Source organism: Equus quagga, chromosome 16, assembly GCF_021613505.1.
Source record: "Equus quagga isolate Etosha38 chromosome 16, UCLA_HA_Equagga_1.0, whole genome shotgun sequence".
Lineage (NCBI taxonomy): Eukaryota > Metazoa > Chordata > Mammalia > Perissodactyla > Equidae > Equus > Equus quagga.
In genome coordinates this window covers 52,944,111-52,967,242 of record NC_060282.1, presented here as the reverse complement: position 1 = coordinate 52,967,242, position 23,132 = coordinate 52,944,111, and the positions used below count along the sequence as shown (strand labels likewise).

The 23,132-nt window shown below is 36.0% G+C and overlaps 1 protein-coding gene across 4 annotated transcripts in view; it reads left to right on the top strand.

Moving 5' to 3' along the window:
* The window catches only part of RB1CC1 (RB1 inducible coiled-coil 1), a 90,111-nt gene that overhangs the window by 41,388 nt on the left and 25,591 nt on the right, over positions 1–23,132 (top strand). For all 4 annotated transcript variants that reach the window (XM_046641706.1, XM_046641703.1, XM_046641704.1 and 1 more), the window contains 7 exons: positions 6,023–6,207; positions 6,374–6,560; positions 6,644–6,725; positions 7,262–7,323; positions 8,705–8,808; positions 9,245–9,371; positions 9,459–11,359. In XM_046641706.1, the coding sequence (XP_046497662.1) occupies positions 6,023–6,207; positions 6,374–6,560; positions 6,644–6,725; positions 7,262–7,323; positions 8,705–8,808; positions 9,245–9,371; positions 9,459–11,359 (2,648 nt within the window). The remainder of the gene's footprint in view (positions 1–6,022; positions 6,208–6,373; positions 6,561–6,643; positions 6,726–7,261; positions 7,324–8,704; positions 8,809–9,244; positions 9,372–9,458; positions 11,360–23,132) is intronic.

The following is a 23,132-nucleotide window of genomic DNA, read 5'->3' as shown; positions in this document are numbered from 1 at the left end:
TTTTTTTTTAATGTATTTCTGGATTTAGTTTAACATATTAGCAAACTGAATTATGTTGACTTATGCATCTGTATATTTCATTTGTTACATATTTGTCAAGTTTTGGCATCAAGGATATGATGGCCTCAAAATAAGTGGAGAAATCTTTTAATTGGAACATTTAGTCCACTTATTTAATGTAATTACTGAATATTTGTCTTTAAATCTGTGAATTCTGATTTTCCTTCTATTTTTTTTTTCAATTCTGTGTCCTTTTTTTCCCTCTGCTTTTGCCTTTTGGATTATTTTTATTTATTGTTCTGTCCTTGATGTTGGCTTTTTTCCTTTTAAGTAATATGTGCATCCTTGATGTCTTAAAGTCTAATAAACATTAAAATCTCCTTTAGTATTTTCTTTTAGTGGCAAATTCAGTTTTTGTCATTTGGAAATCTCTTTAAATCACCTTTATTTCTGAAGGATGTTTTCTCTTGATGTAGAATTCTAGGCTCTGCAGTTTACTTTTAGCAATTTGACTTTGGTTTAGTTTTTAGTAGTTTTACTATGATATGACAAGGTGTGGCTTTCTTTGTGTTTGTCCTGTATTAGGCTTGTAGTACTGCTTGAACCTGTGATTTAATGACTTAATATCATTTGGGAAAATTCCCAATCAACTTCTCTTCAGATCTTGTCTTTGTCTTACTCTCCAACTTCTCCTTCTTTGATTCCAATTACACATATATTAGACCTTTTACTTTGTCTTTTCCTTTTACCCTTGTTTCCTATATTTTCTGTCATTATATCTTTCTGTGCTTCATTCTAGATGTTTTCTTTTGATCCAACAGTTCAGGCTAATTCCTTTTTCAGCTGTGAATAGCTTTTGTTGAACCGATTTATTGATGTGTTATTTTTGTTCTTTATTTTTTAGCTCTACAATTTCAATTTCGTTCTTTTGTTTATATAGTTTCAAGTTATCTACCGAGATATTCATCTTATTCATCATCTCTTTAATCACATTAAGCATATAGTAATAAGTCTATGTCTGTTAACTCCATTATCTATGTCTGTGTGTCTGTGTATATTTTGTTTCTTATAGTTTTAATTCACATGATCTTGCCTTTTCATGTGTCTGATTATTTTTGATAAGAAAAATCAGAGAAATATGAATCCTAGGATACATTTTCTTCTAGAGAAAATTTGTTTGCTTTTGTTATATGGTAGGGGCATTTACAATCTTAGATCACCTTAGTCGAGTTTCAGGGGCTTAGGTGATTGGAAGTTGGTCATCCAGTCCTTGTGACAGCCAGTCTACTTTTGTAGATTCTTATATCCTAGGCTGTAGCTTTTTGGCACACTAGTGCGAAGTGTGTTCCATTGTTATTTACCTTGCCTGGCACTCATCTCCAATTTTTTATTTCCTGGCTTCATGGGAATATCAGAAGGATTGCTCATCTTATTCTTAGTTTTGGGATCCTCTTCAGAAATCAGCAGTTGTCTCTAGGTCAAAGCATTGCCAGTCATCTCAGTTCCCTTTCTAGGTTTCCTCCTATATCCTGGCTCCTTCCCTGCTTCCTTAGATCTCCAATAACTAATGCCACAGGAAGCTTGGTCTGTGTTACCATTACATTACAGTCTACTGTTACTAGGGGCAGAACTCTGAATTCCTGATCTTTTGCTTCTTCTTCTATGTCATTCTTTCTTAACCCTCCATAGAATGAATCAAACATAATTTATTTAACCATACTTCTTTTGATGGTCATTTAGGTTTCCATTTTTCGTTATTACAAACCTTATTTTAATATCCCAATACATCTATCGTTACATGCATTATTCTACTATTTTCCTTAGGTACAATCTCCAATAACGGAATTGCTGGACTAGCTGTTTGTGCATTTTAAATATTAATTAACAGTGTTATACTACCCTCCATAAAGGAAAAATCAATCAACACTCCCAGTAATTAATGAGAAGAGCAATTTTCTTTTTATCATTGTTTGCCACGTATTTCCTCTGAATTGTCATTTGCCAAATTTTCTTTCTCCTAATGTTTTTGTAGGAATTTATTATATATAATCTGGATAATCCTTTATTATAAATAACACATATGCTGTCTCTTTGTTGACAGTTTATATATATTGTTGTACAGAAACTTTTAATTTTGATTTAGTCAAATATATTAGTTATTTTTTCATATTTAATTTTGTGAACCCATTATTTCCTTTAAAATCTCCAGATTTCTTTATAACTGTTTTTCAGATTGAATAAACCAGGACTTCCCATTCTCTTATCTTAGAAAAATCTGTTTTCTCTCTTTGCTACTGCAAGTCCCTTGGTTTTTAAAACATATTGCTTATATTTCTACTACACTCAGGCTACATCGAATGGCTTTACATTTGATTGTAGTTTTTAAAAAGTCTCTTGCGGATGTTATCCTCAAAATCCACATTGGATTCAGCGCGTGGAGTTTTGTCATACAAGGAGAAGTCATTTTTCTGGGAGTGTAGTTGCTGTGATGAAGGGGGTAATAGTATTATTTTTTTATTTTATCAGAATAATAGAAGAATGATTTCTTTCCAAGTTGAGCCTTCCTTGTTTGCTTTCCAGAACTGAGCCTTAAACCTTCTTGAACCCAAACTGAAGTAAAATTCAATGGAAATCTCCTATACTATTCCTGTGGAAATTAAAAAACTAATTTTTGATGTCTTGTGATCATAAAAGTACTCTGTCTAAACATGTTCTTTCTCCCTAATATATTTGTAGCTTTTGCTAATGTTTTAAACTGTAGTAGTAGCTCATAAAATTTAGCTTTTAGAACACGTCATCCTAACCAGAGATAATATTCTTACTTATTAGAAATATTTTTCTTTCTTTGATTTTGATACCTGAAGTAGTATAGTCCTTTTAGACCTTGAAAGGCAGTTAAATACTCATTTAATTATTCTTCAGTGAATATTTCTTGATACACCTGTGTACTTCTTAATATGAGTGTATGTAGAAATCATCTTAATTACCTCATTACATATTGGGAGTTGGCCCTAAGGTAAATGGATTTCAGCTGGGCTTGCCCGAATGGCTCTGGCTGTGAGAGAAATTGGATATAATAAGATAGTTCTCCATGTGTTCATGAGAGATGGGGGGGGTGGGGGGAGGGATAACCTGTTGAAGTTAGGTAGTAACTAGTGAAAACTTAGTACCTTTTCACTCCTATATCTTTGTGTTTGGCTGCCAGGAGATTTTAAGAAACACCATTTCTGCAGACCAGCTTTTTCTGATCTTGCAGTCTTGATCAAAGCAGGTTTATTTTCTCTTAGTGTACTGTACTTAACCCTGTGTCATAATTATACTTGAACAATTACATGTTTTTTATACAGTTTCCTCTCTTAGAATATAAGCTCCAGGAAGGCAGGCCTCTAGTCTGTCTTCCTCACTGCTCTGTCCAAAATGCCTTACTACAGTTCCTGACACTTCGTAAGTATAAAATCAATCCTTATGGAACGAGAGTTTGGGTTCCTGTTGCCTTGAGTTTGAGAAATGTTGGACTTCTCTTTGGTCTGCGTCTGTCACATTTTATTATTTACAGATGTCTAATCTGTTAGGTTTGTTACTGCTAAGTTTTTTTCTCCATTGCAGATATTTTCTTTGCTTATCAATATTTCCTTCAGAATGTGCTTAGTGAAAGTAGATAAATTCAGATAATCAGTTTTGGGAGTTGATTTTAAATCTTGCATAAACACTTAAAATTTTATGTTGTTCATTCTAGCTACATAGTGATGAAATCTTCTAAGTAGTCCTAATTAAAGAGCAGGGAAAAGAAATAATGCTAAGAGATTTATTACCTGAACATCTTATATGATAAAGACCAGTTGAGACAGCTTTAGAAAATTAATTTTTTTAAACCACAACATTTGTGAGGATGTTTGTAGATGGGTCTACCTGGTCTGGCAGAGAAACTTCACCAAACCTATGAAGGTTTGTAACATTGGAGCCCTGAAAATTTATTCAGTGTGTTGTTTCTCTAGTCATCTTCTTATCCTTAAGGATTATCAGCAAAGTAAAATAATGGGGAATCTTCTTCCTAAACCAGAAGTTTATGGAATGCATCTTGAGGGGAGTTTTGAGTACTGTAGTAACTAGCAAGTAGTTAAACATTTCCTTAGAATATTGCCATGATTATTGAATTCTTATTAGATAATATAGCAAAATTTAGAATTAGGATATGGTATAGTTTACGCTTTGCTCTCAATCTCTTTGCTCATTCTGCTATGTAATTTTTCTTTTAAACTTGTAAATCATGTAGCTATCAAACCTTATTTACATGTTAGAAATATTAGTACTTGGGCTGGACCTGTGGCCTAGTGGTTAAGTTCAGCACGCTCTGCTTCAGCGGCCTGGGTTTGGTTCCTGGGAGTGGACCTACACCACTCGTCGGCGGCCATGCTGAGGCAGCAACCCACATACAAAATAAGGGAAGATTGGCATAGATGTTAGCTCAGGGTGAATCTTCCTCAGCAAAAGAAAAAAAAATAGTGTTAAATGACATTTATATATTATATATATTTTCATGATATTTAGAAAAGCATGAAACATGAAATAGAAAAGAGAGAGAGCAAGCTACCAGAAAGTAGGAAGATGGACTTGTTGTCCTTTGCTTGTCATATGCTAGCCAGAGTCCCAGAAGGATAATTATTCACACTAGCAAGTATGGCAGTCAGATGGATGTGCAAATCTTAAAACTTCTATAACATATTAACTAATTTAGTAAATAGAGTAGGAAAAAAAGCCTATAAATAAAATCTTAGTAATAATCTCATCAAGATGTCTTTGGACTTTTAAGTTTTTGCTGTTGAGTTCTTGTTTGGCTGGTTGTGTGAACTAAAGACGACTATTTTGAATATGGTACATATGTCTAAATTAATTTATAGACTAAACACAATCCCTATTTAACAAAAAGATGCGAAGTTCACCTATGAAAATAAATGAGTAAAGATAGCTAAGGAAAAAGTCTAACAATAAGAACAATCACATAGAGACAGAGATTGGAGTGGTGGTTACCAGAGGGCAAGTGGGGAGGGAAGAGGGCGAAAAGAGGGGTGATTAAGCACATGTGTGTGGTGATAGATTATAATTAGTCTTTGAGTGGTGAACATGATGTAATCTACACAGAAATTGAAATATATATCAATGTACACCTGAAATTTATAGAATATTATAAATCAGTGTTACCACAATAAAAAAAGTAGAAAAAATTTTAAAAGGAAACCAAAACAATAAACAAAGAAAAACAAAATTTCAAAAATTCTGACATACTACGCAGAGTCTTAGAAGTTAATGAAATGTAAATGAAGCAACTACCTTCTGTCTGCTTTTTCTATTAATAAGTTCCTATTAAAAAGAATCCTTTATTCCCTCATTAAATTGATTTTCTTCTTTCAAAAAAAAGTCTAATAATTTTTTCTATGAAATAATAAAATGTACTGTAAAGTTACACAATTCAGTCATTGTGCTAAAGATAAAGCCCAGATCAGTGGAAAAAATATAGTCCAGAAATGCTAGAGAGAAGAATGACTTTTCAAAACATAGTGCAAAGTCAGTTGATTGTTTTTTTGACAGGGAGGACATATACAATATACTATTGAATATCATCGGTTAGATTGAATCACTTATTAATTTTCAAGGCTTAAAATCGTTGACCATGTTTAATTTAATGTCACGCTCTGACTAACCCATCATATAGTAAGAAGGTAGATACATAGGTTCTAGTTCTAGTTTGGCCATGAAATGTGTTCTTTGATAAGTTACTTTATCTTCCTAGCTTTCATTTTTTTTCTAGCCTGAAAATGGAACAGAATTAGATGAGCACAGATTTCTTAAAAACTCTGAATCTTTTGTTACGAACACATCTACTACATTCAGAAAAGTGGGAAATTTTAAAATTTAGTTTCAGAGTAGAACGGTTCATGTTTAACATGAAGATTTTCCTCTTAAATGAATGTTCATGTCTTTCATGAAACAAAGTTAATATCCTTTAAAATGTTTTCTCTCAAAGGGATTTTTAGCTAATCAGATGAGAGCTGAAAACTTGAAGGATGCATCTGTGTTACCTGATTTGTGCCTGAGTCATGCAAATCAGTTGATGATTATGTTGCAAAATCATAGAAAGCTGTTGGATATTAAACAGAAGTGTACCACTGCCAAACAAGAACTAGCAAATAACCTACATGTCAGACTAAAGTAAGTGATTCTATTATATCTAATTTAGGGTGTTTAGAGTTGACTGTTTTTATTTCTTCCAAGTGACGGAGTAATTTTCTCTAATCACTATATTGAAATACTTGATTGGTTGATTAACTTGGCATTAGATTATTTTTATACAGTTTGTCTTGATTTCATTCTATAGGTGGTGTTGCTTTGTAATGCTTCATGCTGATCAAGATGGAGAGAAATTACAAGCTTTGCTGCGCCTCGTAATAGAGCTCTTAGAAAGAGTCAAAATTGTTGAAGCTCTTAGTACAGTTCCTCAGATGTACTGCTTAGCTGTTGTTGAGGTTGTAAGGAGAAAAATGTTCATAAAACACTACAGGGAGGTATGCAAGTTGAATTCTATTTTAATTATGTATGAGCCTTAATGATTGGTATGTGATATTAACAGAAGCTTTCCTCCTTTTAGTGGGCTGGTGCTTTAGTCAAAGATGGAAAGCGATTATATGAAGCTGAAAAGTCAAAAAGGGAATCCTTTGGGAAATTATTTAGTAAGTGTTCTTCATTAATAACTTAAATTTATTTTTTTTAATGTATTTTATTTTATTTATTTATTTTTTGAGGAAGATTAGCCCTGAGCTAACATCTAGTGCAAATCCTCCTCTTTCTGCTGGGGAAGACTGGCCCTGAGCTAACATCTGTGCCCATCTTCCTCTAGTTTATATGTGGGATGCCTGCCACAACATGGCTTGCCAAGCGGTGCCATGGCTGCACCAGGGATCTGAATCGGCGAACCCTGGGCCGTCGAAGAGGAACATGCGAACTTAACTGCTGCGCCACCGGGCCAGCCCCTAAATTTATTTTTTAAGGAAAATATTCTGTTTTCATTTTGTAGATACAAATGTAGCATCATATAACATGTATGTGCTATTAATTAGCAAGAGAAGCATTCCTTTTAAGGTCTATAGTATTGAATCCATTGTTAAATTTTAAATATGAAGAATTATCAAATTAAAAAGAAAAATGGGTTTTTGTTTTATCTTAAATAAAATTGTAAAATAACCATATTGTTACTTTCTTTACACAGGGAAGTCTTTTTTAAGAAATCGTCTGTTTAGGGGACTGGACTCCTGGCCCCCATCCTTTTGTGTATGTATTTATTTTCTAACCATGACTAAATTCTGTACATATTCAAACCTTTATTTCAGACATAGAGATAGTTATTAGAAACAGAAATATTTTTTTAGTAGATAAAAGTGTTTTAGGCTTTAAAAGCCAGTTGTCGTAAAGTTTTAAAATATGTCAGTTTTTGATTAAGAATCTTCATAACACAGGAGGATAAGTCATACTACACTTTTAAGATTGGTGGGAATAGATTCTCTTACTCATATTTTGTCTTTCTCCTTCCCCTCCTCCTCTTCCTCTTTCTTTACCTTTCCCCTTCCTCTTTCCCTCCCTCTCCCTGCTCCTCCTTTTCTTCCTGTTTTCTCCCCTCCCTGCCCCTTCCCTTTTTCATTCTGTTAACTCTCCCCACTCCCCTCTACCACGCTTGCTTTCATTCATGTTGTGACAAATCAGAATAGAGTGACTCTTCAGGTGGTCTCCATTGAAACAGTGAAAAATAAGTTTAGTATATTTCTAAGCCAAGATTATCTGGGGACCATTAATTTTATTACATGAGAAAATCGGTTCCAGGGTCAAAGAAGTTTGGGAAATGCTATAGTTTTTTTTTCTTCTCCTCAGACATATTGCTTAGCTGCTAAACATGTTTCTGTACTGCAGGATTTCTTAGGGCTTTAAATATATGTATTTTTGAATATCTAAGAATCAGTGATGTATTAGACAGTTTCCCACACTCATTTATTTGGGAACCCTGTTTAATGAAGAGCATCTTGACATCTCTAAATCTGCTTAAGTAATGATTGAAACAGTTGGAGTTATTTTAAAAGGTAATATTTCTTGATAATATTATAAAGAAATGGTAGAACTCACCAGATAATTTTTTTTTAGGGAAGCTTGAAATTGACTAATAGTTTGTAATTCAGAAAATATGTAATGGAAAGGTCAAGTAAAGGATAAGGAAATAAATGTTACATAGGACAAAACGATTTTTACTCTGTTAAAACAAGGCATGCTAATAGGTGATAGAAATAGATACAGGGTTAAGGCTGGAGAGATCTTCATGATCATGCTATAAATCAAGGAAAAATTGCGGAATAGCCATATGTACTAGTGAAACAAATGGGTTCCTTTAATGTTGATAGGAATATTAGAATTCTGATGAACAGAGGGGAGGAACAAGCACATCGGTTGATCACCAACAGCTTATGTGTCCCCATTATTTTAAGACTCAAGAAAATAGTATACCATGTTGTCGTTGAATAATCCTTTGTTTTATTTTATTCTTTTTCGTACACATGAGTAGATCATTTGAAACACTTTTCTTATTTGCTCTATTGAATTTGACTATAGTAAGAAACCTTTTATAAATTTATCCAGTATATTTTTTGGTAAATTACTTTTTTTGTAGACACAAAAGCCTCGAAAGTTTGACTGTGAACTTCCAGATATTTCATTAAAAGATTTACAGTTTCTGCAATCATTTTGTCCTTCAGAAGTTCAGCCATTCCTCAGGTAAATATCTTTAGTATTTTTAACTTTAGTTATAGCCTTAAGGTTTTCCTTATTCTGGAGTTATGGAAAATAGCACCAGTATTCTTAGGAGATGCCAAAATAGAGAAATATTTTATGATAGACTGGCTCTCCTATGGCTGTTTTAGAAAATTTCTGGGGAATGTAAGAATAATCAGAAAATGAAGACAAAGTAGAAGGAAATTAGTGCTCTACATGCAGTTAATTTTTTTCTATTAGTTACTCTGACTTTGCATACTGTGGGAGATTTCTTATTTATCACTTGAATGATTATGTCTTAGGCTTCTAAACTATTCCTGGTATTGATTGAAAGTATGATAATGCCATAGTTATTTTTGACTTAGACTAAAATATTTGCTTGTAGTTACCTATCATCATTAAGAAATCAGAAATCTAACTTGATTGCATTCCATTTCAGGGTTCCCTTACTTTGTGACTTTGAACCTCTACACCAGCATGTACTTGCTCTACATAATTTGGTAAAAGCAGCACAAAGTTTGGATGAAATGTCACAGACTATTACAGATCTACTGAGTGAACAAAAGGCAAATTAAGTTTTTAGATGGTTTGCTTCATTAGTGTAAAACGTTTATGTTGTCACAGCTCTGTAAGCCTGTCTCTCTCTTTTTCAGGCATCCATGAGTCAGACATCCCCACAGTCAGCTTCCTCACCAAGAATAGAAAGTGCAACAGGAATTACAACTACTACCTCACCGAGAACTCCTCCTCCACTCACTGTTCAGGATCCCTTATGTCCTGCAGTGTGTCCCTTAGAAGAGTTATCTCCAGATAGCATTGATGCACATACGTTTGATTTTGAAACTATCCCCCATCCAAATATAGAACAGACTATTCACCAAGTTTCCTTAGATTTGGATTCATTGGCAGAAAGTCCTGAATCAGATTTTATGTCTGCTGTGAATGAGTTTGTAATAGAAGAAAATTTATCATCTCCTAATCCTATAAGTGATCCTCAAAGTCCAGAAATGATGGTAGAATCACTTTATTCCTCAGTTATCAATGCAATAGACAGTAGACGTATGCAGGATACAAATATTTGTGGTAAAGAGGACTCAGGAGATCATGCGTCTCTAAATGTCCAATTGGAAAAATGTAGAGCTGTTGCCCAAGACTCGCACTTCAGTATACAAACCATCAAGGAAGACCTTTGCCACTTCAGAACATTTGTACAAAAAGAACAGTGTGACTTCTCAAACTCTTTAAAATGTACAGCAGTAGAAATAAGAAACATTATTGAAAAAGTAAAATATTCTTTGGAAATAACACTAAATGAAAAACATCAAAAAGAACTACAGTCTTTAAAAAGTGAATATGAAGGGAAACTCGATGCACTAACAAAGGAGAGTGAAGAAAATGAAAACAAAATCAAAAAGCTGAAAGGAGACTTAGTATGCCTTGAGGAGGTTTTACAAAATAAAGATAATGAATTTGCTTTGGTTAAACATGAAAAAGAAGCTGTCATCTGCCTGCAGAATGAAAAGGATCAGAAGTTGTTAGAGATGGAAAATATTATGCACAGTCAAAATTGTGAAATTAAAGAACTGAAACAATCACGAGAGGTAGTGTTAGAAGACTTGAGAAAGCTCCATGTTGAAAATGATGAGAGGATCCAGTTATTGAGGGCAGAACTTCATTGCTTAGAGCAAAGTCATCTAAAGGAATTAGAGGACACTCTTCATGTCAGGCACACACAGGAGTTTGAGAAAGTTATGACAGACCACAGAATTTCTTTGGAGAAATTAAAAAAGGAAAATCAACAAAGAATTGATCAGATACAAGAGTCTCATGCCACAGTTATCCAGGAAAAAGAACAACAGCTACAGGAATTAAAACTCAAGGTTTCTGATTTGTCAGACATGAGATGTAAGTTAGAGGTTGAACTTGCACTGAAGGAAGCAGAAACTGATGAAATAAAAATTTTGCTTGAAGAAAGCAGAGCCCAACAGAAGGAAACCTTAAAATCTCTCCTTGAACAAGAGACAGAAAATTTGAGAACAGAGATAAGTAATCTAAACCAAAAGATTCAGGATAATAATGAAAATTATCAGGTGGGTTTGGCAGAGCTAAGAACTTTAATGACAATTGAAAAAGATCAGTGCATTTCAGAGTTAATTAGTAGACATGAAGAAGAATCTAATATGCTTAAAGCTGAATTAAACAAAGTAACATCATTGCATCACCAAGCATTTGAAATAGAAAAAAAACTGAAAAGAGAAATAGTTGAACTGCAGAGTAAATTAGACTCAGAATTGAGTGCTCTTGAAAAACAAAAAGATGAAAAAATCACTCAACAAGAAGAGAAGTACGAAGCTATTATCCAGAAACTTGAGAAAGATAAAGAGAAATGTGTCTTGAGCTGGGAACAGGACAGAGAACAGTTAATTCAGAAGCTTAATTGTGAAAAAGAAGAAGCTATTCAGGCTGCCCTAAAAGAATTTAAATTGGAGAGAGAAGCTGTTGAGAAAGAGTTATTAGAAAAGGTTAAACATCTTGAGAATCAAATAGCAAAAAGGTAAGAATTAACTTTAGACTAATTATAAAGTTAAAATATTGGTGATTCAAATTTTAATTGTATAATCATAGTACCTTGATTTACTCATTTATCTTAGGTGAATTGAGATATTTCTATGAAGTGAAAACTTTTACTTTTAAAATAATGAAAGTTTCTTAGAAACAATTTAAAAATAATAGACTACATAAATCCATTAGTGGCTTTTAAAAATGGATCAGTATTTTAGATTTTGAGAGAATTGATTTTCTTTTAAATTTCAAATGTTTTTAGGAACTTCTTTTGCCTTTTTTATTTCATAAATTTCTTTCTTTTGGTTTATTTGAAGTTTTTTTCCCCTTAATTCTTCAGTTGAAAATTACTGATTTTCATTTTTTTAAATTGTGTATGTATGTGTAAAAGGTAACAGTTTTCTTTGAGAAGAGCAAGGCTAATCCTAGATTGGGGCTATCTAGTTTTCATTGTTATTGTCTTGATGTGACAATTTTAGGTATTTCCTCTGTAGTTCAAAAGATGTTTTTAAGTTCCAAGTTTTTTACATTGGTGGATTTTTTTTCATTTTTATTGTTACTGTCTGATGTTACTGCCTTTTGATCAGAAAAAATGATCTTCAATACTTTTACTGTTAAAATATTAAAGGGCTTTGTGACCTAATAAACAATTTCTAGAACATTATCAGTTCTATCATTAATTCTTCCAAGTGAATATTTTTATAGGTATGTATACATTATATATTTTAACCTCCATTTTTTGCCTTATGACTTTTACAGTCTCTTGTGATTGATTCTGTTATGTAATATTCATATATTGGTGTACAGTTCAACCTCCCCCTCTGTTTTGAAAACAAAAACTCTTTATGTATTCTGGGGGCATTAGGGGGTTTAATATAGGAATTAGGGCCTGCACCAATGTTGACAGAGCTAAGGGCAGCTAAGGTCAAGGGAGTCACTGCTGAAGGCCAGGAAAGCTCTAAGTGAAATTTCAGGAAAACAGACACCAAAGCACCCACCAAAGCTGTTGTTTTTCCATGGCTCACTGGGAAGCTGCTGCAACACTCAAGAGTTTCTTCAAAGCCCCAGTGATGTGCTCAGTCTGCATGAAATGGTTAATTGACAGGAAGCTACTGTGAAACCTCATCTGGCCTCTGGAGAGTAAGCCAGGGCTGCTTTTCTATCCAAATTTTGCATGTTGTTTTCATTGGCAAACTTGACTTTATAAAGGGGATTCGGGGAAATATAGAATCTCTGCATTACAGTGCTAATGAGATTCTAGAAGAGGGGTGAGAACAATGGCAAGATGACAGCAGACAGTCCAACCCTGTGCACCCCGTTTTAAACTCAGCAGTCCTACATAATGTCTTTTACCCCTATTGAACTTCCAAATAAAGAACCTTCTGATGCCATATTTCTGTCTAACATGATTCAGCTTATATTCCTCACATCACCTCAGATAGCCTCACCCTCTCTTCAAAAGGGGAGACTCAAACTTATGTCATTCTAGCCATTCTAGAGTGAACGTATTGATGTTCATTCATCTTTCTGTGCAGACACAGTCTTTCTTTGATATTCTGTAGGTTAAATGCTGAAATATAGGGTTAACTACCATTATCACAACACATAGTACACAGTAGAAGAATGGGAGAAGGGTTATAAAGATAAAAATTAATTAATATGTACAGGCTTAATTATCATAGTCTATTTCTATAACTATCCTTGCAGCCCCAGTGAGTATTTACAGCTTCCTTATATTGCCCACTCCATTTTTCACCTTAGACGTTACCTCAGCCGATTTTACTTCTTCACCTGAAGAGACTGCCATTAATGATCCTTCTTGTAATGCAGTTGCTGTAGTTTTTCATTTGACTCTTTATCACTGGACGTGACAATGCCAAGAGAAACCCTAGAAAAGCCGCTAACTTCCAGTAATATTCCTCCATGCTCTCATTATATAGGAACAACTTTCCCATTAGTAATTACGTTCAGTCTTATCAATACATACAGCAGCCCTCCTTCTTTGTATATTGGTTCAGTGGCATGAGGAACCCTAAGTAGCCAGGTGGTATTAAGCTTCCAGTTCAGTAAGACCTTGGTTGTGTCTCCTAGTAAAGGGAATTCCTTTTTCGGGAACTAAGTCAGCTCCCTACATCACATGGCCCAAAATTGTAGGGACAGGAAGGAAAACTTTTGTTAATGGCTCATTGAGGTAATAGAGTAGTTATTCCAATTTCTGTCCTTCGTTCTCCAACCTGTGTATTTTAATTATGGGAGAATTTGTCTCACAAAGTGGTGTCTGGTTTAGAGCATCTGTTGCATTTACTCTAGCCATGCAGAATATCAGCCATCTGGTACCATAACTGAGTTTTCAGGAGATTGGTCCATGGTTGTATCTGACCAGCTGCTTTGGAGATTGGCATATTTGGTAAGATCAGTGACTTCCATGGGGTATGAGGCTGTGGCTACTTATCTTTCACTGTAAAATGAAATCCCTTATTCAGAGGCAATTCTAGTGGAATACCATAATAGTGAATAAGGCATTTTGTAAGTTCAGGAATTGTGGTTTTTGCGGAAATATTGTGGACATGGAAGGTAAATATATATGGAGAATAATGGACAGTTCTTGTGAGGACACGTTATTGTCCTTTCATGATATTAGTGGTTCAGTATAATCAATCTGCCACCAAGTGGCTGGCTGGTCACCCAAAGAAGCACAGCAATATGAGGGGCTCAGTGTTAGTTACTGGATGTATAGAAATCTATACACCTGAGCCTGCACTCCCTGCCTCTATGAACAGTTTGTTCGTTAGCCTTTTGAACAGGACTGGTGTGGCTGGGGGAAGAAGTTGACTGGATATTCACAGAATGTTCAGCTTGCCCATCTGATGATTAAGATGTTCCTCACAGTGGGACATGTATACTCAGAGAACTTATATATCCTCATACTTTGTGCCCATTTTTGAGAGACTCGCCTTTATTTCTCTTCCACAAATTTCCTTGTCACTGGATTTTAATCTAGTTTCTTCCAAGTCCCTCAGTGGGGCTCTAATACTTCAACTGTGCTTCTGAATAGTGTCAGCATATTGTGCAGAATCATCAGGAAACCAGGCCTGCAAGCTTTTTCCCCTCTTAGTGAATGCCAAAGTTGTGATGGAGAAAAAGGAAGCAATCTAGCAGGAGTAAGTACCTTGGGAACCTGAACCTCTTGTAACTGACTTCCTGGCTTGATGGATTAGGACAATTTCCACTTTATGATGGGCAGCCTCGGGTCACATGGTAACTTGTGAGACCATTCACTCTTTCATTCTCTTTATAGGCCTAATAGCAAGCCACAGCTATCTTACAAAAGGAAAAGTTATCTGCTTCAAAATCCTAAGGGTCTCAGCTGTGATTCTCCTTTAGGACTTGCCAAAGCTTCATACAGTATCCATTTCTGCTACATACACTTCAGGCATCTGCTGGGAACTCTGACCCAAATAGCAGAGCAACTTGCACGTTTGTGTTCCCCTCTTGCAAGAGAGTCTCTGGCTCTGGGCCTTAAGAACAAGCAACCTTAAAAAGTTATTTGGTAAATGAGTCAGCAGCATACCCAAATGTACTGTATATTGCCTCCATTATTCAGCGATGCTCCCCTAGCATTAGCTTGTCCCTTCACCTTAGAGGGGACATCTCACATGCCCAGACCACTGGATACTTAGAAATTTTACTGTGCTGACATGCTCCTGAATTTTCTTGGGCTTTATTGCTCACCTTCTTGCACTCATGTTTCTTGCCCTGGTAGCTCAGGTTGTTGTTACTTCCTATTTACTACGTCTAAGAGGCATATTGCCATAAATGTACTGGATTAGTGTGCTGTCTTGAGGAATAGCAAGAACACCAATATTCCTGCCAACTAGATTTTAACATAGGACTAGAGATATAATCCAGAGGTAAGACAGTGAAAGTATATTGCTGTCCCTGTAGGTGAAGTCAAACTGCTTACTGTAGTCTGTACCAGGAGTTGACAAACTGGCCCATGGGAATCCAGCCCACCACTTCTTTTTGTAAATACAGCTACATGGGAATACAGCGATGCCATTCCTTTACCTATTACCTGTGGCTGCTTTTGGCAGAGTTGAGTAGTTGTGACAGAGATCATCTGGCTAACATTTTTACTCTTTGTTCCTTTGCAAAAAAAAAAAAAATGTTGACCCCTGCTCTATACAGTATTAACAGGAATAGAGGAGGAAGAAATCATCAAATCAGCTACTTGTCAGGTAGTAATGACCGTGTTGGTTTGCTCCAGCAAAGAGGTTGTAGATGAAATAGTTTTATTGGAGTCACTACCTGATTAAATTTATGGTAATTCATTGATTGTTTTTATGTGTTTTCTACCAGACGCATATTTAAGTTGATTAAGAATGTGATAGAAATCTCCTCCCCTGTGTCATTTGGAGTGAGAGATAGTTTGAGGGATTTCACTTGGCTCTTTCTACCATAAGTATTCATTCCATGGTAAAAGGACCAACAGGGATTCCTCACAGTTGCTTTTATGTCTGTTCCACTGAGATTCTGGATGTAAGGATATATTTCTTACCTATGGTGATGGACCTACTGGGCCCAAAGTCAGTTTATCAGTTGACTATCAATAATCTCCTGGTGGACCACAGTGGCATTAGAATCCCCTCAGAGTCAGTGTTCAGTAATCCGCAAAAAGTTGGTTAGTTACCTTCCCTGAATACACACACAGTCTGCAAAATGGCCACAGGTCCCTTTGGTGAAGGCTAGAAAGTATACTGACTCAGGTCTTGGAATTGGGTGAGGGATTGTGATTCTCTTGATTTAAGTTAGATCTCTCAACACTGGATATTGAGTTTTTTAAAAAGTTTTAATAAGCCTTTATCAGGGACAGCCACTGCCAAAATTTTTTCTGGGTCAAACCTTCTGTTTGCTCTGGCTCTGTTGCCTGTAATGGCACCATGTCATGTCTCTGGTTAAGTGCTATTACCACTCTAGATTCCTGTTCCTATTATTTCCATTAAATTCATTGAATTTTACTGGTTGTATCTCCTTCTGCATCCCTTGTCCTATAGAGCACTACTACAGAGCGTTTGAGATTGTATTTCTCAAAGCCTTGGTAAAGGGAGTATTCTCTGGACCCTCCCAGGGTATACATTATAAATCCCTTCCAGTATGCCTATAATCACCATCATTTTTTGGTGATTCAGAGGTCAGCAAGTTCAAAGTCATTAAAAGGTCAGTAAATTTGTTCTTTAAAGGGCCAGATAGTAAATATTTTAGGATTTGCTGGTCACACACAGTACTTGTAACGTTTTTCTGTGTGTGTGTGTTACCACTCTTTAAACATGTAAAAACCAAGAGCAAGTGGTTCTCTAACTTTGGTCTGAGTACCCTTTCACACACTCAGAAGGTATTGAGGACCCCAAAGTGATCTTGTTTATATGGGTTATATCTATCAGTGTATTCTGTATTAGAAATTAAAGCAAATTTTAAAATATTTAGTCATTTTAAAATAATAAACCTACTACATGTTAGCATATAAAAAAATACGGGTTTTTTATTGAAAACTATTTTCTAAAATGGAAATTAGTGAGAAGAGTGGCATTGTTTTATGTTTTGCAAATCTATTTAATGTTTGGCTTAATGGATTCTCATATCTGCTTCTCCATCTAATCTGTTACAGTATCTTTTGATCAAAGTATATGATGAAAATCCAGCCTTTCACTCATATGTAACTGTAAAAGAGAGGAATATTTAAATAGACTTTTCAGATAATTTTGGATATTTCTCCTTGATACTAAATCAGAAGTCAACAAATGATAATTTCTTAAACATTAGTTTCATTGTAGAATATGAAACTATGTCAGTGGAGTTTTTTTCATACTCTTTATGTTCATAGCCATTGAATTGGTCATTTGAAAAACACTGGTTCACTGAGTTATGCAGATCTTGCGAATGTTGACACATTTTATTAGCATAGAAAAATCACATTTGTTAATATACCTACCAATATTATTAGAAAGATCCTAGGTACTGGGAAGCTCACAAGCTCATAGTGGCAGATAGAAGTTTTCTAAAGTTTTAATTTCTTTTTAAAGAGTTACATTTTATCATTGGTAACAAATTCTGTCAGTTGTTCATTGACGTAACAGGCTCACATTGTTCATTTTTGAGAAAATGTCAAAAACCCGAGTCTAAGCAACCAAAGATTCTCATTTTTCAAAGAGAGAGAGTGCACCATGGAAAGAATAGCTAGTTCAACACACAGCCAAAACAATTGTACAGGTACTTTTCCATGAGACAAACATACTTTGTAAGTGGCAGAAGTGCTTTATATGTACTCCTCATTTTGTCGCAGAGAATATTAAAAAGACGTGTACTCAGTGGTCAGGCTTTAATTATGATACATCAAGGATGTTCCAAAATAAATCTGCCTTTTTCTTTTTCACTTTGAGTGCCTTGAAGTAAAGGATACAATGACTAAAAGTACAGTTTGGTGGTAGTGTCTTTAATTTATGTTAAGGTGTCAACAGTTTTATCGTCTGTGCAAATGTCAACAAGGTATAAAAGACAAATATCATCTTAGTATTATGAAAATAGTTTTGACCTTACCGATCTGCTGAAAGTGTTCTAGTCACCCCCAGGGTACTGGGGATGATACTTTGAGGATCATTAGTATAGAGAATGGTTGGCAAACTTTCTGTGAAGGGCCACCTTGTAAATATTTCAGGTTCTGTGAACCAAGAGGTCTCTCTCCAAGCTACTCAACTTTACTATCCTAGCAAGAGATTAATGAGACAATATAAATGAATGAATGTGGCTATGTTCCAATAAAACTTTAATTACACAAACAGGTAACAGGCTATATCTGGCCTGCAGGCCATTGTTTGCCTACCTGTGGTCCAGAGTATCTCACCTTGGCCTCTTATTTTCATTTAACGTTGGCCTTTAGGTCCAAGTTTCAGGCAATCAACCTAGCAGACTATTAATAGCTAATAGTGAGTCTAGAATGTCTGGTCAGTACATCCATACAGAAAGTTTTGGCCTGATTCAGCATTATGTTTGTCCTTTCTGTTCTTAACTCCCGTTGGATCTATTCCCATACATATTTCCTATGTTTCTGCCAAAATAACTGAAATCTTCCAAGTGCAGTTTCTCCTTGGTTAGATTTTTAACTCCCCTGGGATCTGGGGATTTGAAAGTAGCAGTGGGTCTGTAAGTAATGCAGTGGTGAGAGAAGTTGTTAAGAAGGATCAACTTGTTGAGAAGGGAACTTCAGGCAAGGTGACACTAATCTCTTCAGATACGGGAGAAGAAGCCACTGCTGCTGGCAAGGGAGGCTTGATGGGATTTGGAGGGACAGCTGGGACATTTCCAAAACCTTGCCATCTCTTAGTCACTGGATTGCAGACAACTACAATTGTCAGCTCTTCTGCTGTGGAATGCCCTGTTCTACCAGAGTTTCATCTTGCACTGACGGTGAGGTCATTATTGCCTTCAGATCGATCAGATCAGAGAATCAATTCCAGATTCCCATCTTTATGGTTTTTACCCCTAGGATTGTATTTCTATCTGTCTGGATCCAGTTTAGAAAACAGAACCTCTTTTAAATATTCCAGGATTAAAGGGTTTAGTATTAGAATTAGAACTTACGTGAATTTGGGGAGAGCTGGGGCAGTGAAGGGTAAGGGAGTCACTGCCAAAGATCTAGAAATCTGTAGGTTCAAAATCATCTGCAGTACCAAAGCTGGTAGGCTAATTAGTAAACTGCTGTGTTTCTTTGGAGATTTCTACCAATTGTCTACCAAGACACCAATGCAGGTAGTTCACTTGGAAACCCCTTGTGAATCTTACATTACCCACATGTTTGGTTACAGCCACCTCTGGAGAATGATAGACTTCTCTTCTCTTTAGCATTCCAGATCTTGTGTGGGTATCTTTCGTTGACAAACTTGATCCCGGAACTTACTGGGAAGGGGATTCTGGATAATGTAGTTCTCAGCTTCTCTGTCACACAAAGGAAATACTTAAAAAGGAATGAGGAAGCCTTTGAAAAGAAATGATGCTGATCTGATGACACATGATCCACTACATCTCCTTGCCTTCCACAGTTTGGGTGGTTGTACGTATGCCAGAAGCAACATTGAGAGACCAACTGCCTGGGAGAAACATTTGTAAGATATGAATAAGAGTGTTAATTGTATCTGTAATGTCAAAGAGCTCCCACAAGTCAATGAGGAAAAGGCAAACAATCCATTAACAAATGGGCAGAGGATCTGAACAGGCAGATCACAGAAGAAATACAAATAGCCAATGTGTGAATGGCTGTTCAGTCTACTTGGGATAGAGGAAGTGCAAAATTAAGATACCTTTTTCCCTGTGTAATTGGGAAAAGTTAAATCAACAGTGTACATTATTTTTGAGAATTTAGGGGAAAGAACTTTCTCATACACTTGTGTACAAAGAAAATGAGTGCAAAATATGTTTGTGTAATTTACACATATTTGGAAATCTACCTACTACAGTATTCATAGTTGTGCTTCCAGTGAGTAATTGATGTGGATCTGAGTGAGAATGGGAGCACTTGAATTTTGTAATTTTAATCTCTTATTTTTTAAATCTCTACTCGTGGTAAACAGTAATTGTTTACTAGGCCCCCATCTAATATAGTCAGTGGTAAGACAGAGTTCAAGCATCAAGACAGTCTAGTTTGTATTCAGTGCAGATTTTCTAGTTACTAGAAATATTGCATATAATAGAATCTTTTGCTAGTACATACTAATTTATTAACAGTGGGGGGAGCTATCATTTAGAGATACTTTATTTGAAGTTCCATGTAATGGTGTGAAAATTCCCAACTGATAACAAATATATCTGCTTCCTTGAGTTTTAATTTCCAGGCCTTGTTAGAGTATTAATATACGCAAAGACAGGATTGTGTAAGTTTCTCTTTTGGGGCGGGGCATTTATTGATAAATTACTAGATCAAATATATTTTTAACTATATCGTGAGATACTGAAAGCTTTTCTTCATGCCTTCCCTCCCACCCAACACACACACAGCTGTTTACTCCCCAGAGAAAGCCAGGCAGTAGTGCTATAAAAAACAAAACTTTAGCTGTTACTGTTTCGTTGCTAAAGTTCATTCCCCCTGATGTCAGAGCCATTTTGGGTCTTAGAGTAATGTAAAATGAAACAGTGATGTGGCTGATGATCACCTGGAGCATTTTCTAATGGGAGCCTCACAAAATGTGATACAGTATTTACTTCTGGTCAGACTATTAATACAGCCGCAAGAAACCCCTTTTCCCAGCAAAGCATGAGTATTAGTTGTTCTTCGTGTCATAAACTCTTCATTCTTTGCTTTTACCACCATAAGTCTTTTACCTTACAATTCAACATATACCCTGTGCCAATCATCTAATGTGGTCATTCTGAGTATTGGGGATGATTGTGTATTTTCTAACAGACAGTGGTATCTGTACCTTCTTACATGCCTGGGACTATCTCCTTCCCTACCTGCCTCATCGTGGCATAGCATTGATCCTGAAATAAAGATAACACTCCCCCAGAGTGCACCAGGCAATCCAAAGATGCAAGACATCTAGGAATTACAAGTACTACCCACCTGTGCATGCACAGGGGCACACACATGCAATTTGACCACACTGTTTCGTTCTCTCTTATGGGATTCTTAGCATCCTTTGTCATGCTGAAACCTCTCTCCTTCAGACTTTGTTACTGTGCTCCAGTGATCTGACCAGTATCCTCAAATGGTCTTTTAAAAACCTAAATTCACACTGTATCACCCTCTAGACAAAATTCTTTATGACTTTCCATTGTACTGTCATGTGTTGCTTAATGATATGCATACTTTATCATTAGGCAATTTCATCTTTGTGCAAACAAACCTATTTGATATGGCCTGCCACACACCTAGGGTGTATGGTATAGCCTTTTGCTCCCAGGCTACAAACTTATATAACATGTTACTCTACTTAATGCTCTAGGCAGTTGTAACACAATGACAAGTATTTGTGTATCTAAACATAGAAAAAGTACAGTAAAAATATAGTATAAACAGTAAAAAATGGTACACCTGTATAGGACACTTACCATGAACGAAGCTTGCAGGACTGGAAGTTGCTCTGGGTGAGTGAGTGAGTGAGTGGTGACTGAATGCGAAGACCTAGGACATTACTGTACACTACTGTAGACGTTAGAAACACTGTAGACGGAGGCTACACTAAGTCTATTTAAAAACATTTTTCTTTCTTAAAAAACTAACCTTAGCTTACTGTAATTTTTTTACTTTATAAACTTCAATTTTTTTAACCTTTTGACCCTTGTAATAATACTTAGCTTAAAACACAAACCCATTGTATAGCTGCACAAAAATATTTTCTTTATATTCTTATTCTATAAGCTTTTTTCTATTTTTAAAATTTTAAAATTTTTCTACTTTGTCAACTTTTTTGTTAAAAACTAAGACACAGGGGCTGGCCCCGTGGCCGAGCGGTTAAGTTCGCGCACTCCGCTGCAGGCGGCCCAGTGTTTCGTTAGTTCGAATCCTGGGCGCGGACATGGCACTGCTCATCAAACCACGCTGAGGCAGCGTCCCACATGCCACAACTAGAAGGACCCACAACGAAGAATATACAACTATGTACCAGGGGGCTTTGGGGAGAAAAAGGAAAAAATAAAATCTTAAAAAAAAGAAAAAACTAAGACACAAACACACACTTTAGCCTAGGCCTGCACAGGGTCAGAATCATCAATAGCACTCTTCCCACCTCCACATCTTGTCCCACTGGAAGGTCTTCAGGGGCAATAACACGCATGTTGCTGTCATCTCCTAAGATAACAATGCCTTCTTCTGGAATTCTCCTGAAGGACCTGCCTGGGGCTCTTCTTGGGAGGTGTCACTCTTTAGAAATATGTCCATGGTGGTTTTCTCGATTTGTTTCTTTTGTTTATCATAGCCTTGCTTGTAAACAGATAATGCACTATGAATTTTCCTCTCGCTCAATGAAAACTTTTCAGTGCTGGGGTCCATGTTCAAATTTTTTAGGGAGCTTGTTGAAGTCTGCAAAAGTTTCTGCTAAACCCTTCCCTCTGAATTTGTGGGGGGCGAGGGGCTTGTCTTTTTCTTCTGCAGTTTCCTTTTCTCTTGACTTTTTTCAGCTATGCAATGTTCTGATGGCTAGGACATCACTAGGCGATAGGAATTTTTCAGCTCCATTATAATCTTATGGGACCACCCTCATATATGCAGTCCCTCATTGACCAAAACATGGGGCGCATGACTGTATTTCAAATAAAATCCAAAACGTTTACTGTTCATGATCTGACTTCCCCCTACTTCTCTAACTTCATTCCATACCATGCTCTGCCTTGCTTACGTGCCTTCAACCTGGCTTTTTCTTTTCCCCATACCAGTTCTCTTACCTTGTAACTACAGGGATAATTCAAGGTGCGTCTCTTACTTGCAAAAGGTAGACATTAGCCACGCAGTATTGAAGAGAAACTCATCTGTAAGCCCTGCCTATACAGTCATGTGTAACTTAAGGACAGGGTTACGTTCTGAGAAATGTGTCGTTAGACCATTTCATCATTGTTTGAACATTGTAGATGTCCTTACACAAACCTAGATGATTTTGCCTACTACACACCTAGGCTACATGGTACTAATCTCATAGGACCACCGTCTTGTATGTGCTCCATTCTTGGCCAAAACGTCATTATGCGGTACGTTACCGTGCCTGATTTTCTCTGAAGCTTTT